The following is a 12,647-nucleotide window of genomic DNA, read 5'->3' as shown; positions in this document are numbered from 1 at the left end:
AACATCAAAAAGTTTTACGGCGTATACGGTGAACCAGGGATCGGCAATTATTTTTACCGTCGGTACACAGGTGAAGCATAGAGTATGTTGGCCGAGAAAAACAGCTATACTAAGATTTTTCGGCGTGAAGTTTTATTTCCAAATTGAAAGCAGTGAATTACATTGTTAACACATGTTGCTAAGTGGATGCGGTAATATTAGGCTGCGTTCCTAGTTGTGTTTTGTCCTAGTAAAATAACCTTGCTGTTTAGTGCTTCACTAGCAGGTCCACGTTAGTCAGTGTGTATATTCACTTTATGAGCTCGATGGGGGAACAAAATTATTTCGTGAATTAGCATGAATTATAAAGTATTCTTTGAAAATCTATGCAACTTTTTCAGCATATTTTGCGCTACGCGCGATTTCATGTGCACTTATGCTGACCGAAAACTTCGTTATATATACAAAATACATATAGGTTTAATTGACCACAGGCGCCTAATTGACTGGCGCAGAATGTTCCTGTCATGGCGATCTGAACCACACCAGACAAATACCAGCACGCAGAGAAAAATTATATGCCAGTGAAGAAATACCAATGTGAAATCGTGTGCGTCTTTTAGTTTAGTAGTATACGTTTGGGCGTCTCTCTATTTTTTTTATATGGTAGACATGGGGTCACGAAATAACATCTTGTTACAAAGTCATACCAGCGGGCCCTACAGTATCTAAGACATCTCACTAAGCTCTACCGGTATATCTGATGACGTGAACAGAGAGGACAACAAATTGATAGCAATATATATGCAATTTCCGATCTTATGGACCGATTTCATCATGAAAATTTTCGCGCTTCGCGCTTGCTCGCTGAACAGTGCGACTAATTTCTTGTCAAAACCGAACAACGTGATTGGGGGTAGCTTTATCACCCTATGGGAGTCCAAGACCCAAGTTTTCTGGGAGGGGCCTGACGACGTGCTGTTTCGTTCCTGCCAACGGTATTCGCCCGAAGATGTTCAATTATTATTGAGGGGTCCTGCCTTTTCAAACAAACTTCACTCAGCTCTACCTGTAAATCTGATTATATGAGCAGAGAGAGGCTAGAAATGGATAGCAATATATATGCAATTCACGATCATATTGACCGATTTATTCATGAATTATAGAAGTTGCTCGCGATTAGCGCATTTAGGCGAGACTAGCTGACTCAGTTAACGGCCTCCAATGTAGATGATAAGTAGCGGTAAAACAGCGTATAGCCCGAGGCGGGTCTGGGGGGAAGTCCCCCAGAAGTTAGAACAATGACCATATGGGGGACCAAGACCAACGTTTTTTTGGGGGGAGATGACGAAGTGCTGTTACGGCCCTGCTCAAATTATATTCCTTAAACACGGAGACTTTCTCGCTGTTCACCATAATCTGTAATTACCGGTTCACGGTAAATTCAGTGAACAAATATTTAGTGCTCGTTGAAAATGTAGGTCATTAGCCGCATCTTCATTACTGACATGCCGTCGATTGTGAGTGAGGATGACCGCTACTCACGTTCACTTGTTGCGTTATTTTACGAATTACGATTTGGAAACGTATTGCGAAACATTTTGAATCACATGCATGGGAATAAATAAGATTTCAAATTGAATCTGGAAATGATGACTTTGTAACTTTATTTGGTACGACATAAATTGCTTCATTGGCTCCCACCACTCACACGTCGTGAGAGAGTTACGTTATCACGGTACATAAATAAACTAGTCTTCCAAGTAGGCCTAAACGCATGCAGGATCAGTTATTACAGTAGTTCATTTCCACACATCAGCAGTAATACATATTAATAGTAATAGTAGTAAATTGTATTTTTCATCGATTTTCACAATATCGGCGGAATATTACCGACAGTTTAAAGCAAACTATTGCGCTTTAACTTCCTTCCAGTGGGTAAAAATGAGTCAAACACGTCGATTGCTATGGACATATATATCAGGGAGGTAGTTGGTTTTGTTTTTGTATGCTGACCCACGCCATCACAAAGAGGTGGTATTCCGAACCCACTACGCCTGTAGTATAAACCACCATAAGAATCGATGTACTCGACTCATATTCATGCGTCGCAATCGGCGTGGAAGCAATATTTCTTACCTGCAAGTATTATTCTACTAGTGTTTGCTCGCATATCGCATATGAATGTTCTTTCGATCACTTACTCCGATGAATCTGACGTATCTTCTATACTCGGCGAATCCATTAAGTTGCTGATGGTGGTAACGACGGAGTCCGCAACCTGTAAAGTAAAATGATAGCATGTGTTCCCAGAAATACCAGAGATGATATAAAATGATGTAATTATATATTCAGTATTCCTATTCATTCCCAAAGCTTTTCTGCTGATACTCATCAGGGAATGCCATCAACAATAATGCGAGTATTGAATAAACTATGTTTAGCAACATAAATATCAATTTGAATATATTATTCAATTTTGTCATGAAGTTCTGTACTCCAAAGCGTCTCCAAATAATGTAAATGTTACACCGAGTTGTGCTATTCGCACGTCAACGTCCTGAAATTAAATAACCGATATGAGCTTTCCAATAGCAGCGCTAACCTCAAATAGCTTCTTCTATCTATAAAGATTTCATGATAAAACAATAGAAGGTATTTGGAAAATAATAGGCTTCAATGTATGGCATTTCACACAAAATCGGTAATGCACGCCCCTCGATATTCAAAGGATTTTTGGATATGGCGAGCAAAACCAGTTGTAATCGACAATCAATAGATGACACTGATCAACACATTTTTTAGGCAGACAAAGTAAGAGTGGTATTGGGGGTTCTGAAGGGCACTGATTCCAAATATGACCTTGACTTTTTGAAATTGGCTCTTGTTGTGGATATCACCCATGGGGCTATTTTGACTGATATCTCCCATTTTCGCGATAATGACTAGATATAAAATCGGCTCAGTCGTACTATAAAGTTTAGAAAATCAATCTACTTGTTATTTCTACACACAGAAGTATCCTTTGAATCAAAATACAGCAACAGGGGTAATAGATTTATCATGGTTACAGATCTTCACGGATATCATGTACATAAATAAACTCCAGTCATGTACATAAGTATTTACCTTGATACTCAAATAAGGTGGCATTAATTCAATCAGTGTTACGTCAACCAGTTTTTGTAAAATTGAAATAATCAGTTGGAATATAATATTATTGATATATTTTAAATCACAATTGTTTTTTTGTAAGATTTTCGCCTGTAAGCTATTTAGTGCAGTTTCTTGAAAGCTTTCGGCAATGGTCTGACATAATATGTTCAATTGTTCATCTCATCTGCCCCGATATCTTTCTTTTGTTGTTCTGATGTCTTGGTAGAACCTCTCCTCTTGCTAATCAACAAGATGATCAGGAAATATATCAAGATTGCTGAACAGGAAGTGAACTTTTCTGCTCAGGTTTGTGCTCAAGTGTTCGATATGCAGATACGAATTTTCGGACCAACTCTTTGTGATTGGGTGATTTATGATTATCTGAAAGTATTATTTACTACATCTTAGGAGAAATTACATGCAGTGAACTTCTTCTTAATGTAAAATTGGAATCTTTCATCGGTATTCGAATATACCTGATACCAGATTCAAGCTTCTCGTTTGATAGGGTTACTAGGTATACCCACTTTGTTGACTCAGCGAAAAATTATCAATTTATCAGTCGAAAGAAAGAAGACGCATATGAGTATTGTAGTTAAGCCTTCCAGGGACAAATTTTTTAGTTTTATACTCCTCTTTTATCTTGGTAGAATGACCAATTGATACAGGAGAAAATGTATTTCCGTTGTGCAAAAGTACAAATTTTAGACTTCAAAAACTGCTTTTTTGGCAAACAAATGTTTCGCATCATGTCATGTTAATATTGATAGAACGACTTAGAATGACATGAGGATTCTCTATGGTCAATTAGTTATTTATACGCAGTATAACATTAGAAAAAACTACTATTTTCTTCGTACCATGTTAAATATTTGGGGGCAAAAACAGTAATTTTGGACTTTTTTTAGGGGTGTAAATATCTCCTGGAAAAGAGCCAATCCGACAAAACTGATGTATTCGTAATCAGCAACCTCAAAAACCCCAGAGACGGCTCTCAGATGTTCTGCCTAAAAAAAAATTCATTTTGTTGACCAGTGATCATCAACAACAACCTCAACAACATAAAATCGATGTTGGCGAAACCGTTTTCCATTACATATGGTCAATTATATGGGTTGGATACTTTGGGCAGTCGAATCCTAACTAGGTTTCAAATTTGAACTAGGTGCTGCAGAAAAAGCTAATCGAGGACTTCCAAAATTTCGTTTCTGATCTGTGGTGTGCACTACCTATGATGAACAATTTATACTAACAATATGAATCCATAGTAAAAGTTTCAACATTTACCATTCATGAAGTCATTGAAAGTGGTACGCAGACTCCAAGTTAGGAACCGTGGCCTATGCGGAGAGGTTAATTGATTGAAAAGGAATTGGATACGTTGCTACACTTCGGCTACACGAATCGCGGAGAGTATGGGTGGCGACTGTCGCTGTAATGGTTGGTTATTAGGTTTGACATAGGAAGCGAGCAAGAATCAAGATAGGGAATTTTACGATTAGACCCAGTTTATTCCAAACTTTTTAAATCTACTAGACATCTGGTTCCATAAGAGATACATTGGTTTAACTATTCGGAATGAAATCTCCGACTATGCTTACTCAGTCGGTTCTTGAGAAAACAAATAGTCTACGGCGCAACTACGTATTTATATCCGGTTCACTTGAAAAGCTCGTCGCATAACTCTGCATTCTTTCTTAAGATTGTTGTGAGGCATGTTTTTTCGAAAATGCGATATAACAAACCGAGTTATCGCACAAGCTTGCAATCGAGAATGATAGGAATTACTACCCATCCTGCGCTATGTGCATGGTGTTGGCAACTTGACACCAGATTCAACCTGTCCTAAAGTTTAACTATGTCAGCATAAATAATTCGACTGGTGTAAAGGATGGTCCACTATCATAACTTCATATTCTGGTATTATGTGAATAAAATATTTCATACATACCGATGTTGTTATATTTTCTGCAGATGTGACTTCTACGATGACTTCAGTCGTTGCGGCAATGTCCTCCTCATCCAACTCCTCCGGTTCAGACGTTAGGATTTCAAGATTACTGGAAGTCTCCTCACGGTTTTCATCAGTTATATTTTCAGTGGCAATTTCCTAAAATACATAATTCAAAGTTTGGATGTTGTTGAATTGTATTTCATGGCCGAGTCGGTACTTACCGTTATAGTTATATCACATTTGGAAAGCCACGTAGGTGTTCCCCACACACCTCCAAGAGTGCACGGTCGAGATCCGAACGGTCGGCCAGCTTGAATTGAAATTATTTGTGGTAAACATTACACAGGGCAACTAATTTGAACGAAATTTTGTTGACTTTGATTTTGCACTTGATTTAGGCTAATTTCGGTCTGCTGAATCCGAAAATGTCGATGATTTTCTTCTGTCACGTCAAGTTTTTGCTCCGCGATATATGCCCAAAATATGCAAATTTTCACGAATTTAGACATATTACTTTTCCATACCATATATAAATCCACACTTTTATGATATAATAAGTTATATAGCCAAGGGGTCAATTGAATTATTAGAAAGAAGTTACTGGTATCGATCTAGGTCGATGCATTCGCCCATTTTTGCCCATAAGATGATGCAGTCATACGAGGATATTTCGGAGACATATTGGATGTAAACTGCAGGATAAGGCAAGAAATATAAACATTACATTTACTATCATCTATACGCCCAATGCCTCCTTCAGTTTATCCAGGATAACTTGAAACTCTTATAAACTCGATAATTTGGATCAAAGTGAATATCTTACGCATGGCGGGCCTTATGCTGAAAATTTTGAAATCGGAGGTGATTCAGAACGTAGAGTAGTCCATCAACACAAGTTAAATGATCCGCATAGGCTCTGAGACTTGGAAGAGATATATTCGGAACCTTTAGCATCCTTGCGAATTGACAAAAGATTACTCGGTAAGATAGCAAAGATACCTCACTTTCGATCATGAGAAACGGCTTTTTCATCGTGGGGCTACTTTCGGTAGATTTTTGTATTGCAGTGATACTGGCATTGGCATGATACTGTTACCATAGGTTGCTGGAGGAGATTTAAATCGCGATATACAACTCAAGTGAATTGCAAATTATCTGCGGAGCTATGCATAGTACACCGATTTGCGCATTGCAAGCATCCTGTTGCGAAATGCCTCCGCACATTCGCCATAGGTACCTAAGCCTAAACTACCGATGTCTTCTGCTTAGTCATCCAGCGAGCAGCCACTCATCTCGGCACATTATCGAAGACTCGTGGCATGAAATATATCGTGTTATTAATCCGAGACTCAATACTTTTAACACGCTAACGAAGGCAGCTTGTTTTGAAAACATGGTGATCGAGCGATTCGATTCCCGTTCCCCTCCGTGGGATTTACCGATTCCATGCGTTGATATCGACCTTTCTAGGTTAGTCTCGAAACAGGACGTACCCCAGTACATCAAATGTAGATGTCTCGACTTTATCTTTGAAAGATACGGCGAACACGTCCATATATTTACTGATGGTTCAAAGACTGAATATGGTGCTGGACTTGGGGTCTACATCCCAGAATATTCGTATTGCTATAATCGGGCTTGCCTGACTCTATTTTCCTCATTCTCAGCCGAATTGGAAGCTATGGTCTTCGCGCTGATGTGGATATTACAACACAGCAGTTCCACGAATCGACGCTATTTGATCTTTTCCGACTGCCTGCCGGCCCTGCGGGCGTTGTCATCCCCGCATACTCGTAAGCCGCATAAGGAAATCTCTCTCTCATTTGATATTCTTTCACAGATAAAGACCACGGGTGGCATGGTAACATTTGCCTGGATACCAGGTCATGCCGGAATAGAGGGAAACGAGAAGGCTGACCAACTGGCTCGGGCTGCATCAAGTCAATCGCGGGAACCCGGTATCGATATCCCAACCGTAACATTATAAGAGGCAAAAGCGGTCACCCGTCAGCTCTGCAGAGACCTATGGCAGGCCGAGTTCACTGCAGAGGAGAGAGGGCACCACTACCAGATGTTGCGACCATCTATAGCAGTGGTTCTTAACCTTTTTTCTTCCAGCGCCCCTTTCAAAAATTATCGTGCTCCAGCGCCCCCCAACTTCATATTGTAAGGAATGTAATAAAGACAATGAGTAAGAGGGAGGGTCGTAATAGCACTTCGTCAACCCCCCTAAAACGATTGTTTGCGCACCAATAGCGTGATAAACTGAACCTCTGATGGCTTCGCCCCATCGAGCCCCATATCGTGATTTTGATGGTCAGCAAAGTTTGTGTGGCCTGGTCGCCCTAGGTACCAAAATTTTCTATAATGCATGAATGGAAAGGTGGTAATTACATATGTAACTTGCTATAAACTTTTTATCCTCTCAGCCTACGTAATCAGGTTTACCAGTAGCACTGAGTGAGCTGTTGTATAGGAAAATGAAGGGCACGTAATTAATAATTAAACATATTCGGGCGTGCCCGCAGGTACAATTATTCGTTACCAGGGCCGTAACAGCACTTCGTCAGCCCCCCTCCAAACAAAAAACGTTGGTCCAGGGCCGCCGTCGGGTGATAAACCAAACTTCCGTGAGACTTCACTCCCAGACCTCCATTAGGCTGTCCGCTATTGGCTGATAGCCTATTAAGGATCTACATTGGGTGTCCATTTACAAAGGCAGCTATGCTCGCCTAGTCGTGCGAAGCGCGAAAAATTTCACTAATTAATGAATTAATTGGTCAATATCATCGGGAATTGCATGTAAATTGAGATCAAAATTTATCCTCTCTCTGCTCAAGTAATCACATTTACCGGTAGAGATGAGTGAGGTGCAATGTTCCCTCTAAGCTGCGCACATGCGCAGTGCTGACACGGTCTCTGCGCACAGTTAATCTAGCCTACGTTGCGCACAACAAATCCGAAGTTATTACCTTTTTTTAGTCGTTACGCACTGTTATCCAAGGGTCAGCGCAGTGAGTTGTTGAGTGTGCGCAGACTCATCAAAACTTAAAGCGAACATTGTGAGGTTTCTTGAAAACTGTAGAGCCCGTTACTAATAATTAAACATGTTCGGACGGGCGAGCCCGTTGTTATGACTTCGTTGCATGATGTTATTTCGTGACCCCCTGTCTGCAATATCAAAAAATATAGAATCGCCCAACGGGGATATCGCCCAACAGGAATATCCGTGTCGCCCAATCGTACTAAACTAAAAGACGCACCAATTTCATATTGGTATTTCCTCACTGATATATAATTTTTCCCTGTCAGATGGAATTCGTCTTCTGGGGTTCAGATTGCCAAGACAGGGACATTCGGTGTCAGTCATTTAGGCACCCATGGACAATCAAACCTATATGTATTTGGAAGGGTATATGTAACGAAGTTTTCGATGTTAATTTGCCCTGAATACTCATTAAGGATAAATCATATCACCACGTCATCTACTGCGAAGCCATTTTTTCTCCAGCGCCCCCCATACCACCCCCTGAGCCCAGCGCCCCCCATATCGCCCCCTGAGCGCTTCCGCCCCCTGGGGGCGCTGTGGGCAAGGTTAAGAACCACTGATCTATAGCAACAGAGGCGCCATATTCCTACCAAAATCGCCTATTTGAAAAAATCCTTTTTCCCCTCCAAACCGGTCACTCTCGCCTGGCGCCTCACCTATTCAAAATAGGTTGCGCCGACTCCCCATTTGTAATGTGTGTTACGTACCCGACACGGTTGACCACATACTCCTGCATTGCGAAAAATATGACTTTCACCGAACCTTTCTTGCCGACGCATGTACCACGCTCAATGTACCGCTTACTTTAACCAATTTACTTACTATGCCGCAATTAATTACGCCGGTCGCCGAGTTTATTATTGCATGTAACTCGTATATATAGTTTGAAATTTATTATAATCCTATGACCCAGAGCACCAAAACTCGATCATTGATCACATATTTTGTCCGTGGTGCACAAGGCCGGAAACGGCGACACGAACCACTTAAAACTCATCATTAATAATAATATTAAAAATAAGTGAATGGCAAATGTCTCCAAAATGGAAACGTCTTAGGTGCGGTAACAATTGCACACTCAGTCATTATTCGTGAAAAATACATAAACATTTGAAATGTTGTGTTTTCTTGTTGGTCTGACAATAAGAATGCAAATGTAACCCTGATCCACGTGTGCCACTACCATGTGTTTCTGTTGGACAGCAGACATTCAAAAAACTGAAATATCCATATCATCTGCCAGAAAACCTTGACATAGTCAGCGATTAGGCAAGGAGAAAGTATTCCCCAATATCTGGATATGATTGTGTAAGATACTAGAGGAGATTGGAGCTTACATATGTTAGCTGACTATTGCTCGAGTATCAAATGAGACAACCCACATAATTTTGATTAATTAGCGTAAATTTGAACCCTAAAACTCGCACTTTATCTGTTCTGCCGAAGCTATATCAGATTAAATCAACCAAATAAAGCAGTCCAAATGTTAATTTGTAGTCTTTTGATTTACTTTCGATTTACAATGGGGTGGGTGCCTACCCCAGAAACTGGTTGTGGTAGAGAAAAACGGGCGTAATTTTTTAATTCAGCGCCCAAAAGTAAGTTGAATTCAATTGTCTGATTAAAGTCTGCAAAAGTTGTGTTTACCAGTGTTATGTTGCATACTATGATAATAATTGCCCTGGAGACAAGTTTCATTAAGTAAGCACTATTAGACGACATAATTTAAGCTTTTAATAACGGTCATAATAGAATATGTATATTAGGGTAGCACGGTAGATCCACATTGCAATAAAGTTCTTACTCCTTATGCATCTATGATCGAATAGGAAGGGGACAGTCAACACTCATCCATATGTATTGCCAACTATATGTTATATGAATGTAGCGTTCCGTAAATCACTGAGCTGTTGTTTCTCTGTAGAGAGACTGGTTGGTTCGTTACTTCCAAATGGATTAACTAAGGGGTGGGCAAACTAAGGCCCGCGGGCCGTATGCGGCCCGCAACGCCGTTCTGTGCGGCTCGCGAAAGCCTAAAGAAACTTATTAAAAATATTGATCAAATGCGTACTAAAAATCGAATTAATGCAGGGACTTGATTAAACTTTTTCTTAGTGTATTTCACCATGATAATTCTAAGGAAGTGGATCTCAACCTGGGGGACGCGTGCCCCTTGGAGTCATTAAAGCATCGGAAGGGGATCGCAAAGCTGAGCTCAACTGAAGCTTTTTTCGCGCTTCGCACGATTTCCTTCCAATTCCTAATTAGTGCTCTGTATTTAGTATGAATTTCATATTTCAAAATCTCTCATCAACAGTCGTAACCTCCCATGCTACCAAACAATCCGTTAGGTTTGCTACATAGCATCCTGGTTGCATTTTGTGATATGACGATAAGGGGGCCCAAAATCTACACAAATAGTAGAAGCGTGTTTGAAGCTAACATGGTTATGATGCTGTCAGCACTGTGTGTCCTGGACCTGAACTCAAAGCGGAATTAGTAAATCTATGAACAGATCACTGCTCACAGATTTAAATTTCAATCCTGTTCTAAGAATCGGGACAACAGACTTTCATCTGTATAGTTTTGACAAATTGGTTATTGAGGTCGACCACCCTATGAAATCTCGCCATTGTTTCTGGCGCGTGTACGAAATCATCAAACCAATGTTTGGTTTGTTTCAAATAAGCATATATATTATCTCAATGTCCTCACTATATAATCAAATACCAGCAATATTGCGTTTTGGTTTATGATACCAATTTTATATATAGTGCAGCCCGCGGATGGATTCAGATGTTGAATGCGGCCCGCTAGCTCAAAAGTTTACCCACCCCTGGATTAACTACATGAATGAATTGGTAAAGAGCACCAATTCCAAATAATGATTGTTGCAGTGTAAGGGGAAGCCGGGACAAATTGCTCGTCGTTTGTGGATTAATTTGTTGCTGCATTAGGAGTGTGAAACAGATCAAAACATTTCTTCATGGCGCGGAAGTCTGATAATGACATGCACTATTTCCTCGTTGTCGTCAATAAAATGTTTGGTTCCATAGTCACCAGCTATTGAAGCAGTTAGAACGCAAACCGAGCAATCTCAAATTGAAATTCCTACCATTTTTTGAAACAAACATTTTAATTTTGGATTGCGCGGATTCTATTGGTTGGAGATGAGTAAAATATGGTGTGCCTTCTCGTACCAAATTTGTCACTATGCCAGTGAAATTAAGACAATCTGGAACAGCGCAGTCGTATACTATATTTGCATACAAAGGTCAAGTATACGTACTGTTATATTCAGATCAAGTAGACACTGGCGACCAATTGGACATTTTAAAACTTCGTGACTTGGCTAGTTCGAATCTATAGGTGGCTGCTCGGTTGATGGACTATTAGGCTATAAATTGTCTTAGCTACATCCCATTTTAAACTGTATAACAGTTCTGTTTTAATGAAATGGTTCGAACTAAACCGAAATGAATATAACACTCCATTTCCTTTAACGGAATAACAGAATAGACCTGGCTGTTAACCTTGTAACATTACATTGATTGCCAGTGGTGAGATTATCTAGTGGTATGATATGCAGCTGCAGCCCAATAGATTGTGGGCTGGAGTCCGACCGAGACCGACAACAGCATCCCTTCCCAGGTGTTGACGGTTTATCTAGTCTCCTCCTCGCCATGTGATCCCCGTAAGCGGGATCTTGAAACCTACAATAGGCCGTGCTTCAAGTCGAAAGATACGGATTCATAGTAAAGAATATCAGCCTGATGTAAATGAACGTTGCATTCGAAAAATAAACATGATCAACACAAATAAAATCAACAACACCTGTATTGCGCATATCATGTCCATTAGCATTCACTCACCATTTTCCGTGTTATCTTCGCAGGTATTAATCGTGTTAGCAGTGTAACCAGCCAGAGTTGTCGGGAACCTAATCACTTCATCCGCCGACACGCATAGACTGGCGAACTGGTCATCATTACACGAGATAGTGGTATTTGAACACGCAACTGAATTTCAATAAATGAAGATTCGATAACACAGAAAGGCCTTTATCCTATTCACTCCCCATGAAATTATTAAAAATGGGCATAGGCATAGCCTACATATTGTGCATATATCCTGTGGAATTAGTCAGGCAGTTCTTTTTATAGGGGAGATACGGTACCGATGGATCAAAAATAGCAAAGTGATCTCTGGTCCCCAAATCTTAAGCCGATCAGAGCAGATCTATTGCTGACTCAAGACTTTGATGCCAGCTCTACCTAACGGACATATATACAATATACATGAATATCCGACTTTTCAAAATATATTTATGAAAGTTCAAAATTTGTCGCTTGAACGTATCATCGGCCCCCACCCGGTGGATTGTACCTGGAGACCAATGTGACATACATTCAAAAACTAAATTATCCAAGTTTTCATGTTGTGTGATATAATCCAAGCTACAGCAAGCCAAAGAATAATGTTTCATCGCAACCATCGAGAAAATATAAT

The 12,647-nt window shown here is 40.2% G+C and overlaps 1 protein-coding gene across 38 annotated transcripts in view; it reads right to left on the bottom strand.

Moving 5' to 3' along the window:
* The window catches only part of LOC145437880 (adhesion G-protein coupled receptor G7-like), a 161,772-nt gene that overhangs the window by 42,786 nt on the left and 106,339 nt on the right, over nt 1-12,647 (bottom strand). For all 38 annotated transcript variants that reach the window (XM_080315224.1, XM_080315228.1, XM_080315232.1 and 35 more), the window contains 4 exons: nt 12,011-12,157; nt 5,311-5,399; nt 5,087-5,245; nt 2,184-2,260 (listed from right to left, as the gene is read on the bottom strand). In XM_080315224.1, coding sequence (XP_080171350.1) covers nt 2,184-2,260; nt 5,087-5,245; nt 5,311-5,399; nt 12,011-12,157 — 472 coding nt within the window. The remainder of the gene's footprint in view (nt 1-2,183; nt 2,261-5,086; nt 5,246-5,310; nt 5,400-12,010; nt 12,158-12,647) is intronic.

This window comes from Botryllus schlosseri, chromosome 4, assembly GCF_051294905.1.
Source record: "Botryllus schlosseri isolate E-star chromosome 4, Bs_hap1, whole genome shotgun sequence".
In the NCBI taxonomy this organism is placed as follows: domain Eukaryota; kingdom Metazoa; phylum Chordata; class Ascidiacea; order Stolidobranchia; family Styelidae; genus Botryllus; species Botryllus schlosseri.
The sequence above is the reverse complement of the archived record's forward strand: the minus strand, read 5'-3'. Positions and strand labels throughout refer to the sequence as shown.